General features: G+C 41.7%; 1 protein-coding gene and 1 pseudogene across 4 annotated transcripts in view; one reads left to right on the top strand and one right to left on the bottom strand.

Annotated features, from left to right (window-relative positions):
• Positions 1-20,337, bottom strand: part of SPAST (spastin) — a 61,673-nt gene that overhangs the window by 23,369 nt on the left and 17,967 nt on the right. For 2 of the 4 annotated variants that reach the window (XM_060186826.1, XM_060186827.1), the window contains exons 4-7: positions 20,094-20,189; positions 11,824-12,011; positions 3,172-3,305; positions 1,795-1,888 (exon numbers count right to left, since the gene is read on the bottom strand). In XM_060186826.1, coding sequence (XP_060042809.1) covers positions 1,795-1,888; positions 3,172-3,305; positions 11,824-12,011; positions 20,094-20,189 — 512 coding nt within the window. The remainder of the gene's footprint in view (positions 1-1,794; positions 1,889-3,171; positions 3,306-11,823; positions 12,012-20,093; positions 20,190-20,337) is intronic. The other 2 variants (XM_060186828.1, XM_060186829.1) reach the window with 1 other exon arrangement.
• Positions 16,717-17,530, top strand: LOC103114253 (transcription factor BTF3 homolog 4-like; annotated as a pseudogene).

Raw genomic sequence — 20,337 nt, 5'->3', positions numbered from 1 at the left:
ATTACAATAATAAAACAAGGGCAACAAAAGGGAATAAATAAATTTAAAAAATATTAAAAAAAAAAAAGACAAGAAAAAGTAATAACCAAGGATACAATGAATGTTTGTAGTGGCTGGGCAGAAAGCTTACTGGTAAAGCATTAGTCTCATGCCTGAAGTTCCTGGTTGGAACCCAGCACTGCACATACCAGAGTGGTGTTCTGGCTTCTCTTCCCTGCTGGCCCACCCTCACCCTGCCCCCCACACCAGAGGAAACTCTGTAGATAAGAGGAACAGTAAAGTATTTAGTGGAGGTGAGGGAGCTAAAATCTGAAGGAATATCTAGAAACAAGCAGCAAGCACGTGTGAACAACTACTGAAAGTCTCAGGAACTAAAGGCATCAGGTACCACAAAATGGAGCAGTGCAGGTGTCCAACACAGACCTACTGACTGACTCTATGAATAGCTGAGCCCATGTTTCTGCTCTCCTACCAAAACACTTAAGCACAACCACAGGAAACAAAGGAGTCGGGCAGTAGTGCAGCGGGTTAAGCACTTGTGGCGCAAAGTGCAAGCACTGGCATAAGGATCCCAGTTTGAGCCCTGGCTCCTTGCCTACAGGGGAGTCGCTTCACAAGCGGTAAAGCAGGCCTGCAGGTGTGTATCTTTCTCTCCCCCGTTCCCCCCTCCTCTCTCTATTTCTCTCTGTCCTATCTAATGATGACATCAACAACTACTACAACAATTAAAAAAAAAAAAAAAAGAGGAAACATTTTATTCTCCAGATAAATTAAGGTAGGGCAGGGGTAGATAGCATAATGGGTATGCAAAGAGACTGTCATGCATGAGGCTCCAAGGTCTCAGGTTCAATCCCCCATATCACCATAAGCCAGAGCTAAGCAGTAAAAAAAAAAAAAACAGCTCTAATAAAAAGTGGGGGTGGGGAGATGGCAACACAGGAAATGTTAGTTATGTCTATAACCATCATTCCGGAGTATCTACATATTCTGATAACATAATATCCTGGAATTCTCTTAAATTTACTCTTTAAATTGAGATTTAAAAAGTGACTTACTCAACAAGGGCAACAAAAGGGAATAAATAAGTAAAATTAAAAAAAAAAGTGACTTACTCTTCAGGTTAAGCGCAGATGGTGCAAAGCACAAGGACCGGCTTAAAAGGACCCAGTTCTGAGTCCCTGGCTCCCCACCTGCAGGGGAGTCACTTCACAGGTGGTGAAGCAGGTCTGCAGGTGTCTGTTTTGAACCTCGGTTCTTTTCTCACTGTAATGTGTGTGCTTAATCAGATGTACCAACACCTGGGCCCTTGTCTCTTAATTTCAAGTACCTTTTACCTTGATGTAAAAATTATTTCTCCCCTGGTTCCCCACTTGCAGGGGAGTCGCTTCACAAGCCGTGAAGCAGGTCTGCAGGTGTGTCTTTCTCTCCCCTCTGTCTTCCCCTCCTCTCTCCATTTCTCTCTGTCCTACCCAAAAATGACGACAACAATAACTACAATAATAAATCAACAAGGGCAACAAAAGATAATAAATAAATATTTTAAAAAATTAAAATTATTTCCTGTTACCTACTTTTCCTATAAATGCTGATTAGCAATTGGGAATTAAACCCTTTACATCATCTTCCTCCTTATAATACAAGCCATTATCACTGGATTTTTTTTCTTTTTCTGTCTAGAAATATTAGTCCCTTCTCATATAAATTAATCATTCAAGCATAACTCCAACACTTCTTTATTTTACTATCAACTCAGTAATGGAGAATATTATAGGGAGATGATTAATAGGCCCTTACCTCAGGTCTCAGAGAAGGAAGAATAACAATTTCTTGCAATGCTTGTTTTGCCAATTCCTGGCCAGCTATATCATCAAATTTAACAGCTGTTCCACTAAGAAATAGAATTTCAATCAGGTCCACAGGAGAAATATACTTCAGTGATTATAAATGAAGTCTAAGCTCTATAATATGTAGTTATCTTATGTTACTTTTCAAACTATAATTACATCTGTAAAGCATTCACAGTATATTTATAGGACATGAAAATCATCACAAAATTTATATGGTCATAGGGAGATAACTCAGCCTGTTAAGAGAAGCAACTTGCATCCCTGGAAGTTCCATAGGCTGGAGGTTCAATCCCTGTGATCATCAAATGCCAGAAATAAACAGTGCTCTAGTCTCTCTCTTGCCTTGCTCTAACAATAAATAAATATTGTAAAAATTAAATATGTGAGTTAGAGAAGGTATTTATATATTCCACTTGTGAATTTTTCTTTAGATTCATTACAACAGAGCTGGGAAACCACATAATAGTTCTGCAAAAGACTTATGTCTGAGGCTCTGAAGTCTCTGGTTCAACCCCCAGCACCACCATATGACACAGCTGAACAGCTCTCAGGTCTCTCTTTCTCTGTATGTGTATCTTTCTTTCTGTATCTCTTTTATTAAATTAAATATTTTGAACAAAATTTCCAGAGCACTGCTCATTTCTGTCTGATGGAGGTACTAGGGATTGGACCTAGAATATAAAAGACTTAAGCATGAAAGTCTATTTTCATAATGGCTGTGGTATCTTCCCAACCTGTGATAAATTTTATAAATAAAAATCAGGGCTGGGGAGATAACATAATGGTTATGTAAAGACTTTGATGGCTAAGGTACCAAAGGTTCCAAGAACCATAAACCAAAACTGAGCAGTGCTCTGCATTTAAAAATAAAAAAAAATCGGTTATGCAAACAGACTCTCATGCCTGCGGCTTTGAAGTCCCAGATTCAATCTCCTGCACCACCATAAGCCAGAGATGAACAGTTCTCTGGTGTAAAAGAAAAAATAATAAAATAAAATAATAATAATAGTAATAAAAGATTTTTTTAAAAAATCACTATTGGGGCTGGGTAGTAAGCAACTGGTTGATTGCATACATTACATAGAGCAAAGACCAGAGTTCAAGCCCCCAATCCCCACCTATGGGGATGCGAGCTGAGAGGGGTTCTAGGGTAAAAGCTTCAATAAGCAGTGAATTAGTTGTGTAGGTATCTCTCTTTCTCCCTCTCTATCTCCCCTCCCCATATTACTATCAAATAATAATATATTTTCTCTAAGATGTTTAAAATTATTATGAATAAAAATTAAAAGTATGAAATGAAAATACTTTAGATGTCAAAACTTACTTGTCCACAATTTCATTCATGATGAGGTTAGCAAGGTTGCTATCCACATTTCTAAAATTTTTCAAGTCTTTCTTTTTTCGAGCAGCAGTTGTAGGCGTAGAAGGTTTATTTGTTCTATTTGTTTTTTGAGTATTCTTGAAAGAGACAAAATATTAACGTGAAAAAACAAGTTGTACTTTTCATAAGTTAACTAACCTTAGAGTTCTAGAGATAAAGGTTTAAAAACAAGAAAGGTTATAAAATCCCCAAAACTATGTATTTGTTCCAAGGTAAAATAATATTCACTAAAGAAGCAAATTTGGCCCTGGACAGACAACCCCACCAATGCGTCCTGGAGCTCTTCATCTACACTATTCCAGCCCTTAGGTCCATGACTGGTCAACAGTTTGTCTGGCTTTGTATGTTAATACTCTTGTCAACCACCAGGTTCCAGATGCAAGCATGATGCCAAACAGACTTTCCTGGAAAGACAAACCCACCAATGTGTCCTGGATCTCTGATTCCCCAGAACCCTTCCCCACTAGGGAAAGAGAGAGGCAGGCTGGGAGTATGGATCGACCTGTCAACGCCCATGTTCAGCAGGGAAGCAATTACAGAAGCCAGACATTCTAACTTCTGCACCCCACAATGACCTTGGGTCCATACTCCCAGAGGGTTAAAGAATAGGAAAGCTATCAGGGGAGGGGATGGGATACAGAGTTCTGGTGGTGGGAACTATGTGAAGTTGTACCCCTCTTATCCTATGGTTTAGTCAATGTTTCCTTATTCTAAATAAAAAAATTAAAAAATTAAATAAAAAGAAGCACATGGGGGGGGTTGAGCATAGTGCAGCAGGTTAAGTGCACATGTTGCAAAGCGCAAGGACCAGCCTAAGCATCTAGGTTGGAGCCCCTGGCTCCCCACTGCAGGGGGGGGGTCCCTTCACAAGCGGTGAAGCAGGTCTGCAGGTGTCTGTTTCTCCCCATCCTCTCTATCTCCATCCTCTCTCGATTTCTCTCCTATCTTGTTGGTATGTTTCATATTGGTTTGCTCCCCTTCCTCCACCCCCGACCTCTGAGGGAATTGGTTTGGCCCTTGCTAGTTTAGCGCCTGCTTTCTCCCCGCCCCCTATGCTAAGGACGTCCAGAGTCCCAGCAGCAGCCGCGGAAAAAGAATGATTGGGAAGCACATGGTGTCATGATTTGCCCGCTCGTGAATAAAGATTAAACTGGGGGGTCGGGCGGTGGCGCAGTGGGTTAAGCGCATGTGGCGCAAAGCGCAGGAACCGGCGTAAGGATCCCGGTTCAAGCCCCCGGCTCCCCACCTGCAGGGGAGTCACTTCACAGGCGGTGAAGCAGGTCTGCAGGTGTCTGTCTTTCTCTCCTCCTCTCTGTCTTCCCCTTCTCTCTCCATTTCTCTCTGTCCTATCCAACAACGAATTGCATCAACAAGGGCAATAATAATAACCACAACGAAGCTACAACAAGGGCAACAAAAGGGGGAAAAAAATGGCCTCCAGGAGCGGTGGATTCATGGTGCAGGCACCGAGCCCAGCAATAACCCTGGGGGGGGGAGGGGAAAAAGATTAAACTGCAGCTTCTCAGCCCAGCCGTGTGTCCTCAAGTCTCTGTCTCTGTCTACCGCCGCGACGCTAGCCCGGCCTGCCGGAGCCTCCGAAACTTAAACAACAAATGGCGCCCACGTGGACCGGACCTGCGCATCTCTCAGATAAGTGAAGACAATTTGGCTACCTTTGCACTATGGCCTTCTCTTCTGCTTGTGAAGAGATCTCCAAAGGCCTCTGCCCATTCTTCACGAGACTGTTTCACTGTTTCTGGAACATTTATCTCTGGACCACTCTGTGGTTTCCGCCCAACACCAGCCTGCAGGAGCCCAACGCCAGGCCGCATGAGCCGGCTTTCCACTGCATGGCGTGAGGCACTGGGCGTGGGCTCCCTCCACGCTGGGAGCAGGGCAGCAGACATGGCAGGGCCATGGGGCAGGGCTGCGGCGGCCTATCCTGACCGCCACCTAGGGCACCTCGGCCCGCGCCTTCTGCGCGGCTGGCCTGCCCGCCCTTGTGATATAAGTCTGGACAGATCCCGGGTCCCCCGGAGACCGTGGGCTCCCTGCCGAAACTGGGCCCCCTGGCCGAGATCCTCAGCTCGGGTCTGAAGGCAGACGAGCTAGAATACGCAGAGATTCATCCAGAGATCGCAACCTGCAATTCCTAGAAGTGAAGCTGCCCAAGAGACCACCGCTGGACAACGCACTCCCCGAACGGCTAAGACAGTATAGATCTAAATCCGTGTTTAAAATGACATGTCTTTAACAACTTCTGGGTCAAAGAGGAAATCAAGGAAGAAATCAAAATGTTTCGAGAGTTCAATGAAAATGAAGACACAAGCTATCAAAATACTTGGGACACAGCTAAAGCAGTCCTAAGAGGGAAGTTCATAGCTATACAAGCACACATTAGGAAACAAGAAAAGGCACAAATAAACAGCCTGATTGCACATCTTAAAGACCTAGAAGAAGAACAACAAAGGAACCCTAAAGCAACCAGAAGGACAGAAATTACTAAAGTTAGGGCAGAAATAAATAACATTGAGAATAGGAAAACCATACAAAAGATCAATGAAAGTAAATGTTGGTTCTTCGAAAGAGTAAACAAAATCGACAAACCTTTAGCCAGACTCACAAAACAAAAAAGGGAGAAGACCCAAATAAATCGGATAGTAAATGAAAGAGGAGATATCACAACAGACACTGCAGAAATTCAACATATCATGCGAGGCTTCTATGAACAACTATATGCCACCAAGTTAGAGAACCTGGAAGAAATGAATGATTTCCTAGATACCTACCAACTTCCAAAACTAAGTAAAGAGGAAGTGGATAACATGAACAGGCCCATCACAGCTAATGAAATTGAAACAGTTATCAAAAATCTTCCCAAAAATAAAAGTCCTGGACCAGATGGTTTTACAAATGAATTCTACAAAACTTTCAAAGAAGAACTAATACCTCTACTTTTAAAAGTCTTCCAGAAGATTGAAGACACTGGAATACTCCCTGCCAGCTTCTATGAAGCCAACATCACCCTGATACCAAAAGCACACAGGGACACAACCAAAAAAGAAAACTACAGACCAATATCTCTGATGAACATAGATGCGAAAATATTGAACAAAATTCTAGCCAACCGGATACAGCAGTATATCAAAAAGATTGTTCATCATGACCAAGTGGGGTTTATTCCAGGCATGCAAGGTTGGTTTAATATACGTAAATCAATCAATGTGATCCACCACATCAACAAAAGCAAGACCAAAAACCACATGGTCATATCAATAGATGCAGAGAAAGCCTTTGACAAAATACAACATCCCTTTATGATCAAAACACTACAAAAAATGGGAATAGATGGAAAATTCCTGAAGATAGTAGAGTCTATATATAGCAAACCTACAGCCAACATCATACTCAATGGTGAAAAACTGGAAGCATTTCCCCTCAGATCAGGTACTAGACAGGGCTGCCCACTATCACCATTACTATTCAACATAGTGTTGGAAGTTCTTGCCATAGCAATCAGGCAGGAGCAAGGAATTAAAGGAATACAGATTGGAAGAGAAGAAGTCAAACTCTCCTTATTTGCAGATGACATGATAGTATACATGGAAAAACCTAAGGAATCTAGCAAGAAGCTTTTGGAAATCATCAGGCAATACAGTAATGTGTCAGGTTATAAAATTAACATTCAAAAGTCAGTGGCATTCCTCTATGCAAACACTAAGTTAGAAGAAATTGAAATCCAGAAATCAGTTCCTTTTTCTATAGCAACAAAAACAATAAAATATCTAGGAATAAACCTAACCAAAGAAGTGAAAGACTTGTATACTGAAAATTATGAGTCACTACTCAAAGAAATTGAAAAAGACACAAAGAAATGGAAAGATATTCCATGCTCATGGGTTGGAAGAATTAACATCATCAAAATGAATATATTACCCAGAGCCATCTACAAATTTAATGCTATCCCCATCAAGATCCCAAGCACATTTTTTAGGAGAATAGAACAAATGCTACAAATGTTTATCTGGAACCAGAAAAGACCTAGAATTGCCAAAACAATCTTGAGAAAAAAGAACAGAACCGGAGGCATCACACTGCCAGATCTCAAACTATATTATAGGGCCATTGTCATCAAAACTGCTTGGTACTGGAACATGAACAGACACACTGACCAGTGGAATAGAATTGAGAGCCCAGAAATGAGGCCCCACACCTATGGACATCTAATCTTTGACAAAGGGGCCCAGACTATTACATGGGGAAAGCAGAGTCTCTTCAACAAATGGTGTTGGAAACAATGGGTTGAAACATGCAGAAGAATGAAGCTGAATCACTGTATTTCACCAAATACAAAAGTAAATTCCAAGTGGATCAAGGACTTGGATGTTAGACCAGAAACTATCAGATACTTAGAGGAAAATATTGGAAGAACTTTTTTCCGCATAAATTTTAAAGACATTTTCAATGAAACGAATCCAATTACAAGGAAGACTAAGGCAAGTATAAACCTATGGGACTACATCAAATTAAAAAGCTTCTTCACAGCAAAAGAAACCACTACCCAAATCAAGAGACCCCTCACAGAATGGGAGAAGATCTTTACATGCCATACATCAGATAAGAGTTTAATAACCAACATATATAAAGAGCTTACCAGACTCAACAACAAGACAACAAATAACCCCATCCAAAAATGGGGAGAAGATTGGACAGAATATTCACCACAAAAGAGATCCAATCCAAAAGGCTGAGAAACACATGAAAAAATGCTCCAAGTCTCTCATTGTCAGAGAAATGCAAATCAAGACAACAATGAGATATCACTTCACTCCTGTGAGAATGTCACACATCAGAAAAGGTAACAGCAGCAAATGCTGGAGAGGGTGTGGGGTCAAAGGAACCCTCCTGCACTGCTGGTGGGAATGTCAATGGGTCCAACCTCTGTGGAGAACAGTCTGGAGAACTCTCAGAAGGCTAGAAATGGACCTACCCTATGACCCTGCAATTCCCCTCCTGGGGATATATCCTAAGGAACCCAACACATCCATCCAAAAAGATCTGTGTACACATATGTTCTTGGCAGCACAATTTGTAATAGCCAAAACCTGGAAGCAACCCAGGTGTCCAACAACAGATGAGTGGCTGAGCAAGTTGTGGTATATATACACAATGGAATACTACTCAGCTGTAAAAAATGGTGACTTCACTGTTTTCAGCCGATCTTGGATGGACCTTGAAAAAATCATGTTGAGTGAAATAAGTCAGAAACAGAAGGATGAATATGGGATGATCTCACTCTCAGGCCGAAGTTGAAAAACAAGATTAGAAAAGAAAACACAAGTCGAACCTGAAATGGAATTGGAGTATTACACCAAAGTAAAAGACTCTGGGGTGGGTGGGTGGGTGGGGAGAATACAGGTCCATGAAAAATGATGAATGAAATAGTGGGGGTTGTATTGCTAAATGGGAATCTGGGGAATGTTATGCATGTAAAAAAAAAAAAAGTAGAAACGCAAAGCAGAAATTGACTGAGTTTGGAGTATGGCACCAAAGTAAGAAAGCAGAAGTATACTAGAGTTTGCAGTGAGTACCTCCCTAATACTTCCTCTCCACTTTTCCAAGCTTTGGGTCCATGATTGCTCAACAATTTGTTTGGCTTTGTATGTTAACTCTCTTTTTAGTCACCAGGTTCCAGGTGTCATCAGGATGCCGGCCAGACTTCCCTGGATTGAAGACACCACCAATGTGTCCTGGAGCTCAGCTTCCCCAGAGACCCATCCTACTAGGGAAACAGAGAGGGAGACTGGGAGTATGGACCGACCAGTCAACGCCCATGTTCAGCGAGGAAGCAATTACAGAAGCCAGACCTTCTACCTTCTGCAACCCTCAATGACCCTGGGTCCATGCTCCCAGAGGGATAGAGAATGGGAAAGCTATCGGGGGAGGGGGTGGGATATGGAGATTGGGCGGTGGGAATTGTGTGGAGTTGTACCCCTCCTAAAATAAAATAAAAAAAAATAAATAAAAAAAAAAAATAAATAAAATAAAATAAAATGACATGTCTTCGTAACAAAGGTTTCTCTCCTTGTGTATTAATGACCATGTTTATATGTGTGTTTAAAGTTTGATAACATTAACTTTAAGGTTAAAAATATAACTTTAAGGCTATGTTCTTACCAGACAGAGTTAAATGAAAAAGGTTTTCAACGTAATTCTCATAAAGATAAAATTAACTTACATTTAAAGTCTGAGGTAAAAATCAGTTTAAATATCAATATATTTTAACTAAGTTGGTAAAAAAAAAAAAAACCTGCAACAAAATGGGAAAAATGGTCTCCAGGAGCAGTGGATTCGTAGTGCAGGCACTGAGCCCCAGCAATAACCCGAAGGCAGAAAAATAAAACAAACAAACAAAAAAAATGCACAAGTGTGGTATGGGAGGTGGAGCAGTGGATAAAGCATTGGACTCTGAAGCATGAGGTCCCGAGTTCAGTCCCTGGTAGCACTTATACCAGAGTGATGTCTGGTTCTCTCTCTTTCCCTCCCTCCCTCTCTCTCTCTTCCTATCTTTATCATAAATAAACAAATATAATCCTAAAAAAATAATAATAAATAAAAAAAGAAGCACATTTGGCATAAAGAGGGTATATGAAGGACTTTATTCAATTTTAGTTACCATTAAAGAAAAATGCTGGGGGTCGGGCAGTAGTGCAGTAGGTTAAGCACAGGTGGCGCAAAGCGCAAGGACCCTTATGGATCCCGGTTCGAACCCTCGGCTCCACATCTGCAGGGGAGTTGCTTCACAGGCAGTAAAGCAGGTCTGCAGGTATCTCTCCCCCTCTTTCTTCCCTATCTCTCTCCATTTCTCTCTGTCCTATCCAACAACAACGATATCAATAACAACAATAACTACAACAATAAAACCACAGAGGCAATGAAGGAGGAAATAAATTAATATTTTTAAAGATATTATAAAAAAAAAAAAGAGGGAGTCGGGCTGTAGTGCAGCGGGTTAAGCGCAGGTGGCGCAAAGCACAAGGACCGGCATAAGGATCCCAGTTCGAACCCCGGCTCCCCACCTGCAGGGGAGTCGCTTCACAGGTGGTGAAGCAGGTCTGCAGGTGTCTGTCTTTCTCTCCTCCTCTCTGTCTTCCCCTTCTCTCTCCATTTCTCTCTGTCCTATCCAACAACGACAACAACAATAATAACTACAACAATAAAAAAACAACAAGGGCAACAAAAGGGAATAAATAAAATTAATTTAAAAAAAAAGAAAAATGCTCTATGATAACACACATGTATAATTTTGATCCTTGTTAAAACTAACAAAATCGTAGGTACATTTAATATTTGAAATATTTACATAGCTTAAAATAAAAGAGTAACAAATTATAAATGGATGATAGAGCATTATTTAGATTGGACAAATTAACTTACTATATTAGAATCTAATTGGGGGCAGTAAAGCACTGGGTTAAGTGCACATAATGCAAAGAACAAGGACCTGAGCAAGGATCCAGGTTCAAGCTCCCGGCTCCCCACCTGCAGGAGGGTTGCTTCGAAAGTGGTAAGTGGTGAAGCAAGTCTGCAGGTGTCTTATCTTTCTCTCCCTGTCTTCCTCTCTCAATTTCTCTTTGTCCTATCCAACAATAATAGCAGCATCAACAACAAAAACAAGGGGAAAAAAAAAAGGAGGCCTTCAGGAGCATTGGACTCATAGTGGATCTATAAATGATAACCGTGATAACTGTGGAGGCAAAAATTAAAATAAAAGTCTAATTAGTGAAGTAGAGGCTTGACACACTTGGTTAAGTGCCCTTGCAGGTGGGGAGCTGGGGGTTCGAACTGGGATCCTTACTCCAGTCCTTGCGCTTTGCACCATGTGCACTTAACACACTGTACTATCGCCCAAACACTATACTTTTTAAAAATATATATATATATATTATGTGATTTTATTTATTTATTTATTTATGAGAGGGGTAGGAGGAGAGAGAAAGAACCAGACATCACTCTGGTACATGTGCTGCCGGGATTGAATTTGGGACCTTGTAGCATGAGAGTCCAACCACTATACTTTGCTTTTTAATAGTAATTTTCCCATAGTAGGGTGGTAGCACAATGGTTGAACATACTGATATTACAATGTGCAAGGACCCAGGTACAATTCCCTGGTCCCCACCTACAGTACAGGGAGGAAACTACATAAGTAGTGAAGCAGTGGTGCAGGTGTCCATCTCTTTTCCTATCCCTCCCTCCCCTCAGCTTCACTGTCTCTATCCAATAAACAGTAATTATCTCATGTAGATTTTTAAATGTTTTTTTCAAGATTTTTTTTTTTTTTTATGAGAAAGATAGGAGGAGAAAGCACCAGACATCACTCTGGCACATGTGCTGCCGGGGATCGAACTTGAGACCTCGTGCTTGAAGGTCCAATGCCTTATCCACTGCACCACCTCCCGAACCACTCATGTAGATTTTTAAGAGAGAAAGATTACGTTCTACTTTGGACCTGTAGTAAACTTGAACAAACATAACATGTTCAAATTTTACATTTGTAAAATCACAGCAATTAAAGTTAGTGTTTTCAATTACCTTATAAGAGGGAGCTGCCGGTGTTGGACCCTGTCTCGATCCAGAAACCATGGATAAGCCACTGCAGCTAGGTGCTCTGTGGTGGCCAGAAAGACCTGTGGATCCACTTTTCAGAACTGTTTTTGAGCGAGGCAGGGAATTACTAGCGTGTGTTAAGGGATCCTTTCTTTTTGGAACGGCTCCACTTTCTATAGATGAAAAAGTAAAATCATCCGTTAGAAATCTGTGGTTAAACATAAAAACTAGGGGGTCGGGCGGTGGCGCAGTGGGTTAAGCGCATGTGGCGCAAAGCACAGGGACCGGCTTAAGGATCCAGTTCGAGCGCCCGGCTCCCCACCTGCAGGGGAGTCGCTTCACAGGCAGTGAAGCGACAGGTCTGCAGGTGTCTATCTTTCTCTCCCCTTCTCTGTCTTCCCTTCCTCTCTCCATTTCTCTCTGTCCTATCCAATAACGAATTGCGTCAACAAGGGCAATAATAATAACCACAACAAAGCTACAACAAGGGCAACAAAAGGGGGGAAAAAATGGCCTCCAGGAGCGGTGGATTCAAGGTGCAGGCACTGAGCCCAGCAATAACACTGGAGGAGGGAAAAAAAAACAACATTATAAAAACTAATAAACACCAGTACACATTTGCAAAACTGAGTATTTTTTTCACACTTTAGAAGAATTTTAAATTAAGACTTCAATAAGTATATATATATATATATATATATCACAATATTCATAAGGGCTGTTGCAATTATACAATTATGGCTATTCAGGTTTTTCCTTTCCCTGATGTGTATTCTCAAAGATGCAGCCAGGAGGTGATCTAGTGGGTAGAGCTCATGCCATGGATGCAACACGCTCTGGGGCTTGATCTGTGGCAGTGCATTTGATCAAGGAGTGTTCTTAGTTCTCACTTTTAATAAATAAATCTTTTTTTTTAAATCAGATCACTGATCAGCTCTGGCTTATGGTGGATCTCACTTATAATATATAAACCTTTTTTTTTTTTAACCAGATCACTGATCAGCTCTGTCTTATGGTGGTGCAGGGGATTAAACCTGGGACTTTGAAGCCTCAGGCATGACAGTCTCTCTCTTTCTCTCTCTCTCACTCTCTTTTTAAATATTTATTCCCTTTTGTTGCCCTTGTTGTTTTATTGTTGTAGTAATTATTATTATTGATGTCATCATTGTTGGATAGGACAGAGAGAAATGGAGATAGGAGGGGAAGACAGAGAGGGGGAGAGAAAGATAGACACCTGCAGACCTGCTTCACTGCTTGTGAAGCGACTCCCCTGCAGGTGGGGAGTCAGGGCTCCAACCAGGATGCTTACGCTGGTCCTTGTGCATTGCGCCATATGCGCTTAACCCACTGCACTACCACCCGACTCCCAACATGAAAGTCTCTTTACATTACCATTATGCTATCTACCCCCACCCTAATAAATAAATCTTTTAAAAATGAGTAAACATCTGTAATGAGAAACAACTTTATCGGTGGAAAAAGAGGAGGATACGCAAAGGTTGCCAGGAGCCAGGCAGGTACTGGCACATTCAGTTAAACACACCTGTTAGGACCATGTTCAAGAATGGTCCTCACCTGCAGGGGTAAAGTTTCTAGAGTGGTGAACAGTGCTTCAGGTGTCCCATTTTCTCTCCCCCCATTTCAGTCTTTATCAGAAAATAAGAGGAGAAAAGAAAAAAAATTTTTTTTTAATTAAAATAAAAAAAAGAGGGAGGGGAGGTAGGATGACAAGCAAAAAAAAAAAAAGTCACCAAATAATCAGCTAACTGGCCAGGGAGGTAGTAACTATTATGCAAAATAATTCCATGCCTAAGGTTTGAGGTTCCAGGATCAATTGGGCATTACCACAAGGCAAAGCAGAATAGTGGTCTGGTGAAATAATACTAATAATTCAAACAAATAATTTTCTAAATAATAAAAATAAACCAAATGCATGCAGCTGGGAAGAAGATGGCTCATCTGACAGAGCATACACTGTCATGCAAGTGACCCGGGTTCAAATCTCTAGTTACCATGTGGGAGAGCCTACACCAGAGATGCATCACAAGGCAGAGAAGCTATGATGAAGTGTCTCTGCTTCTATCATCCTCTATCTTTAAAAAAACAAAACAGAGGGTCGGGCGGTGGCGTAGTGGGCTAAACACACATTATGCAAAGCACAAGGACCAGTTCAAGTCCCTGGCTCCCCACTCGCACCGGGTTGCTTCACAAGCAGTGAACCAGGTCTGCAGGTGTCTCCCCCCCATCTTCTCTGCTCTCCATTTCTCTGTCCTATCCAACAACATCAATAGCAACAACAATAATAACCACAGGAACAATAAAACAAGGGCAACAAAAGGGAAAAAAATAGCCCCCAGGAGCTAGTAGGATAACCCTACTAGCAAAAAAAAAAAGGGGGGGGATTGATACTAGAAATAGACTATACAGAGTGCCAGGCAGCAGCACAGCAGAGGAAGCATACATACTGCTAAGCGCATGGACTAGCTCGGTCTTTGAGCCCCTGGTCCCCACCTGCAGAGGCAACGCTTTGCGAGTGGTGAAGCAGTTCTGTAGGTGTCTGTCTCTCTCCCTCTATCACCCCATCCCCTCTTGATTTCTGGCTATCTCTAGCCAATAAACAAAGATAATTTCTAAAAATTTATTTATTTATGAGATACAACCGGAGTATCACTTTGACACTTCAATTTACTTATTTATTTATTTATTTATTTTTGCCTCCAGGGTTATTGCTGGGGCTTGGTGTCTGCAAATGAATCCACTGCTCCTGGAGGCTATTTTTCCCCATTTTGTTGCCCTTGCTGTTATCATTATTGCTACTGTTGCCATTGATGTTGTTGTTGTTGGATAGGACAGAGAGAAATCAAGAGAGGAGGGGAGACAGAGAAGGGGAGAGAAAGATAGCCACCTGCTTCACCGCTTGCGAAGTGCCCCTCCCCCCCACAGGTAGGGAACCAGGGGCACCAACTGGGGGCTCGAACCGGGATCCTTACGCCGGTCCTTGCATTTTGCGCCACCTGTGCTATCACCCAACTTCCTACTGGTACATTTTTTAAATGATTAACCTTCTATAATGTGCATTGAAGCTGGAGAGATGTGCGCTTAACCCAGTGCACTACTGCTGACCCCCTAGGTTCAACATTTTATAGACTGTGCCACCTCATGGGCTGCAAGTTGTGAACCTTAACGACTAAACAGTTTCAAAGTCTGCACAGGCTATGCCTGTCAAGAATTTCTTTTTAAAAAATATTTATTTCCTTTAGTTGCCCTTGTTGTTTTATTGTTGTAGTTATTATTGTTGTCGTTGTTGCATAGGACAGAGAGAAATGGAGAGAGGAGGGGAAGACAGAGGGGGGAGAGAAAGACACCTGTAGACCTATGCTTCAATGCTTATGAAGCATCCCCCTGCAGGTGGGGAGCTGGCAACTCAAACTGGGATCATTACACAGGTCCTTGCGCTTAATCCACTGCTACCTCCCGACTCCCAGGAGTTTTTAAACTAATCATTTATTACATGTGAGAGTGAGAAAGAGCAAGGGAGGGAGATGAGCCAGAACACCAGTCCAGAACATGTGGAAGCTCCAGCATCCAAGTTTGATACTCTGCCAACTGAGTTACTTCCCCCCACTGCTCAATTTAAGAGCATACAGGGGGCTGGGTGCTGGCGCACTTGGCTGAGTGCAAACCCCTGGTCCCCACCTGCAGGGGGAAAGCTTCACAAGTGGTGAAGGTATCTCACATATTTCCATATTGTGTTAAAGCAGGCATCTCCGTCTCTCTCCCTCTTTATCTCCTCCTTCCCTCCTGATTCCTGACTGTGTCTATCCAATAAAGATTTAAAAAAAAAAAAGGAATCAAAGGAGTTTTAAAAGATTTTAAAAAAAAAAGCATACAACTGCAGCTAGCACTGGTTCACTTCAAGTGGAGACCAGTGACTTCTCATAACTTTACATAAACTACATATATATATATATATATATATATATATATATATATATATGGCAGTGGTGGTTTACTTATAAATAAATATATTTCTGCCATGTGTATTTTTTTTGCAAGTTCGTGTGTTTCAGTTCTCTAGATTCCACAATCTATTTATTTGTGATTGTCTAAAAGCTTACTTTAACCTACATACATAGCTTTTCTACATAAATGATAGGATTTAAAATGTTCAACTCAGGAGTTGGGCAGTAGCGCAGAAGGTTAAGTGCATGTGGCACGTGCAAGGACCACCATAAGGATCCTGGTTCGAGCCCCCAGCTCCCCACCTGCAGGGAAGTCGCTTCACAAGCGGTGAAGCAAGTCTGCAGGTGTCTATCTTTCTCTCCCTCTCTCTGTCTTCCCCTCCTCTCTCCATTTCTCTCTGTCCTATCCAACAACAATGAGATCAAATACCAACAACAATAAAACAACAAGGGCAACAAAAGGGAATAAAAAAACCTAAAAATAATATTTTTAAATCTTCAACTCTTACTGCTTCTAAGTAACATTTGTGTACTATATAGTAAACATAAAAGTTTATTTAAAATGTTTACTGCTAAGACAAATATTTAGCCAACGCAGTAAGCAAGAGAAAAGACAAAAGCTTCATTGTCTGCTTCTGGCATCATATCCCTCAATATGTTCTTAGGAAATGGAGGATTCTAAAGTGGTATGAAGTGCTGATGCTGGTGCTGGAGGACCCTTCCTGCTTTAGATTTAACAGTAGCATAAAGAAAAACCAAGTGGTCCAGGAGGTGGCGCAGTGGGTGAAGCACTGGACTCTCAAGCATGAGGTCCTCAGTTCAATCCCCAGCAGCACATGTACCAGAGTGATGTCTGCTTCTTTCTCTCGCCTATCTTTCTCATGAATAAATAAATAAATTCTTTTTAAAAATTAAATAAGAAAAGCTAGCCAAACTTCAGGCTCAGGTCTGGATAGGGGGCAAAGTTAGAGTTCACAGAAAGAAGGTGATACATAGGACAGCTACAACTGATGACGAAAAAAACTTGAGTTCTGTAAAAAAAAAAAAAAATGCTGTGAATAATACAGCTGGTACTGAGGTGAACATGATTAAAGATGATGGGACAGTTATTCATTTCAACAATCCCGAAGTCCAAGCTTCCCCTTCTGCTAATACCCTTGCAATAACCACTCATCAGAAGGCAAAACAATCACAGAAATGCTTGCTGGAATATTAAGTCAGCTTAGCGCTGACAGTCTAACAAGCCTTAGGAAGTTATGTGAACAGTTCTCTCGGCAAGTGCTAGACAGCACTTGACCAAAAACAGATGATACTGAGGAAGAGGAGGATATTCCAGATTGTAGAAAATTTTGATGAGGCATCAAAGAAAGAAGCCAACTAAAATTTTTTCTGGGTTTTGGAACTATCATGAACTAGATTTAACAAATCAGCTATGTGGTTCCAAAGTTTCACAGATACAGAGAACATCAACTGTTACTAGTTTATAAATATATATTTTGCCTCCACGGTTCCACTGCTCTTGGAGGCTATTTTTTTTCTTTTTCTTGACCTTGTTGTTCATTAGGAAAGAGAGAAATGGAGAGAGAAGGGAGACAGAGAAGGGAAGAGAAAGATCAACACCTGCAGACCTGCTTCACCGCTTGTGAGGTGAGGCCCGTGGAGGTGGGGAGCCGGGGGCTTGAACTGGGATCCTTAGTCAGTCCTTGCACTTCGTGCCATGTGTGCTTAACCTGCTGCGCTACCGCCTGACCCCCTAAATATTAATATATTTGTATATTAATAATGCTGTTTGTTCAGCACTTTCAGTCATTTGATTTTGCATTCTGCACTTCTCAGGATCTATTCTTTTGGTCAATTTATGAAGTATTGGTGTAATTTGAGGGTGGTGTGGTTTTTATTGTTTTTTCCTTTTGTTGTTGTTGGGGTGCTTATGTATATGCATGCAGGGAGTATGTTTGTATACACTGGAGAGCAAATTCGTTTTAAATTTTTTTAATTGTTTGTTCCATTTTGTTGCCCTTGTTTTATTGTTGTAGTTATTATTGTTGTTGCTACTGAGGTCATCATTGTTGGATAGGACAGACAAAAATAGAGAGATGAGGAAGACAGATGAGGGAAAGAAAGACAGACACCTGCAGACCAGCTTCACCATCTGTGAAGTGACTCCCCTGCAGGTGGATTTCTAGGGGCTCGAACCGGGATCCTTACACTGGTCCTTGTGCTTCACACCACATGCACTTAATCCGCTGCGCTACTGTCTGACTCCCAGCAAATTATATTTATCCTTTTCCCTCCATCGGTAGAAAGCAAGTATTTACATTAAAATAGCACATTATTGGAATAAAAAGGACATTTGGGTCAATGGAATAAAACTGAGAGCCCAGAAATGAGCCTATACATATCCAGCTACCTAATCTGTGACAATGGGGCCACAACCACTAAGTGGGGAAAAGGTCTCTTCAACAAATGGTGCTGGGAAAACTGGACAACCACATGTAGAAACATGCAACTGAAGGGTTCAACTAAGCCTGATTCAAATCCCTACTCTCCACAGATGACTGCATACAGAAGTTATGGGACAGACTCAGTGGACTAATACTCTGCAATTATATAAATATTTGGCGGGGATAGATAATATAATGGTGATAAAGAGACACTCTCATGGCTGAGGCTCCAAAGTCCCAGGTTCAATCCCTTGCACTACCATAAACCATAGTTGAGCAGTGGTCTGGTAAAAAGTAAGTAAATAAAATAAATTAAAAAAAGAGTTAAGGAGAGAGAGAAGGGGGGGAGGGAGGGCTGGCTGCAGAACTGCTTCACTGATTGTGAAGTTTGTGAAAACTGGGAGCTTGAACCCACATCTTTGTGCATGGTAAGGTATGTGCTCTACTGGGTATGCCACCATCAACCTGTCCTTTTTTACTGGGGGGTGCTGAGGTAAATGGGGATGGGGTAGCGACAGAGAGAAACTGAGAAGGCAGGAGGAGTGAGGGGGCACCTGCTTTACTACTTGTGAAGCTTCCCTCTCCCAGATGAGTACTGGCTTCCAGGTCTTCAACTACTGTAACATGTGCGCCTCCACCTGGCCCCTTCATCTTTTTTTTTTTTTTTTTTTTTGCCTTCAGGGTTATTGCTGGGGCTCAGTGCCTGCACCATGAGTTCCCTGCTCCTTGGAGGCTACTTTCTTCCTTTTGTTGCCCTTGTTGTTTATCACTGTTGTGGTTATTATTATTGTTGATGTCATTGTTGTTGGATAGGACAGAGAGAAAAGGAGAGAGGAAGGGAAGACACAGAGGGGGAGAGAAAGATAAGACGCTGGCAGACCTGCTTCACCACCTGTGAAGCGACTCCCCTGCAGGTGGGGAGCCGGGGGCTCACACTGGGATCCTTACACTGGTCGGTGTACGTTGCGCCATGTGTGCTTAACCCACTGCGCTACGGCCCAACCCCCTGGCCCCATAATCTTATAATCTCGTAAACCATCAAAAAATTGGCTTGCAAATAAAATGATAAACAAATGAGGTATTGATTTTTTAAAATATTTATTTATTCCCTTTTGTTGCCCTTGTTTTATTGTTGTAGTTATTATTGCTGTTGATGATATCATTGTTGGACAGGACAGAGAGATGAAGAGAGGAGGGGAAGACAGAAAGGGGGAGAAAGATAGACACCTGCAGACCTGCTTCACCGCTTGTGAAGCGACTCCCCTGCAGGTGGGGCGCCGGGGGCTTGAACCAGGATCCTTAAGCCGGTCCTTGAACTTTGTGCTACCTGCGCTTAACCTGCTACACTACTGCCCGAATCCCTCTTTTTTTTTTTTTAAAGTTAACAAGCTACGAATTTTTTAAAAATTTTTTTAAAGAATTTATTTATTTATTCATGAGAAAGATAGGAGGAGAGAAAGAACCAGACATCACTCTAGCACGTGTGCTGCTGGGGATCGAACTCGTGACCTCATACTTGAGAGTCCAAAGCTTTACCACTGAGCCACCTCCCGGACCACAAGTACTGTGTTTCTTTCTTTTTTTTTTTTAAGATTTTTTAAATTTATTTATGAGAAAGATAGGAGGAGAAAGAAAGAACCAGACATCACTCTGGCACATGTGCTGCCGGGGATCAAACTTGGGACCTCATGCTTGAGAGTGCAAAGCTTTATCACTGTGCCACCTCCCGGACCACAAGTACTATGTTTCTTAACAAGGTGACATGAAACCAAATCAGCATTAAGAAGCTAAGCAGGACTACTTTGCATGCAAGCTTTAATACTTTCCATGTTAGTTGGCCTAAACCCACCTGACTGGAGGTGTCCATTGCGGCATGTCAAGTTAGTACTGTCATTATAGACATCGGTTTGCGGCTTGGAGAACTGCAAAACTGGCTGCAGCTTCTCTATGCAACAGAGGGGGAAGGGTAAAAAAAAAAAGAACAAAGTAAACCAAAGAAAAATACATAATGAACAAATGAACTGCATATGGAAAAGTCAAAATTATTCAAAGGGTTGCAAGTTGTTAATATAATGAAAGGTCTTTACATTTAC

Source organism: Erinaceus europaeus, chromosome 3, assembly GCF_950295315.1.
Source record: "Erinaceus europaeus chromosome 3, mEriEur2.1, whole genome shotgun sequence".
Lineage (NCBI taxonomy): Eukaryota > Metazoa > Chordata > Mammalia > Eulipotyphla > Erinaceidae > Erinaceus > Erinaceus europaeus.
Note: the sequence above shows the minus strand (reverse complement) of the source record. Positions and strands in the feature narration are given on the sequence as shown.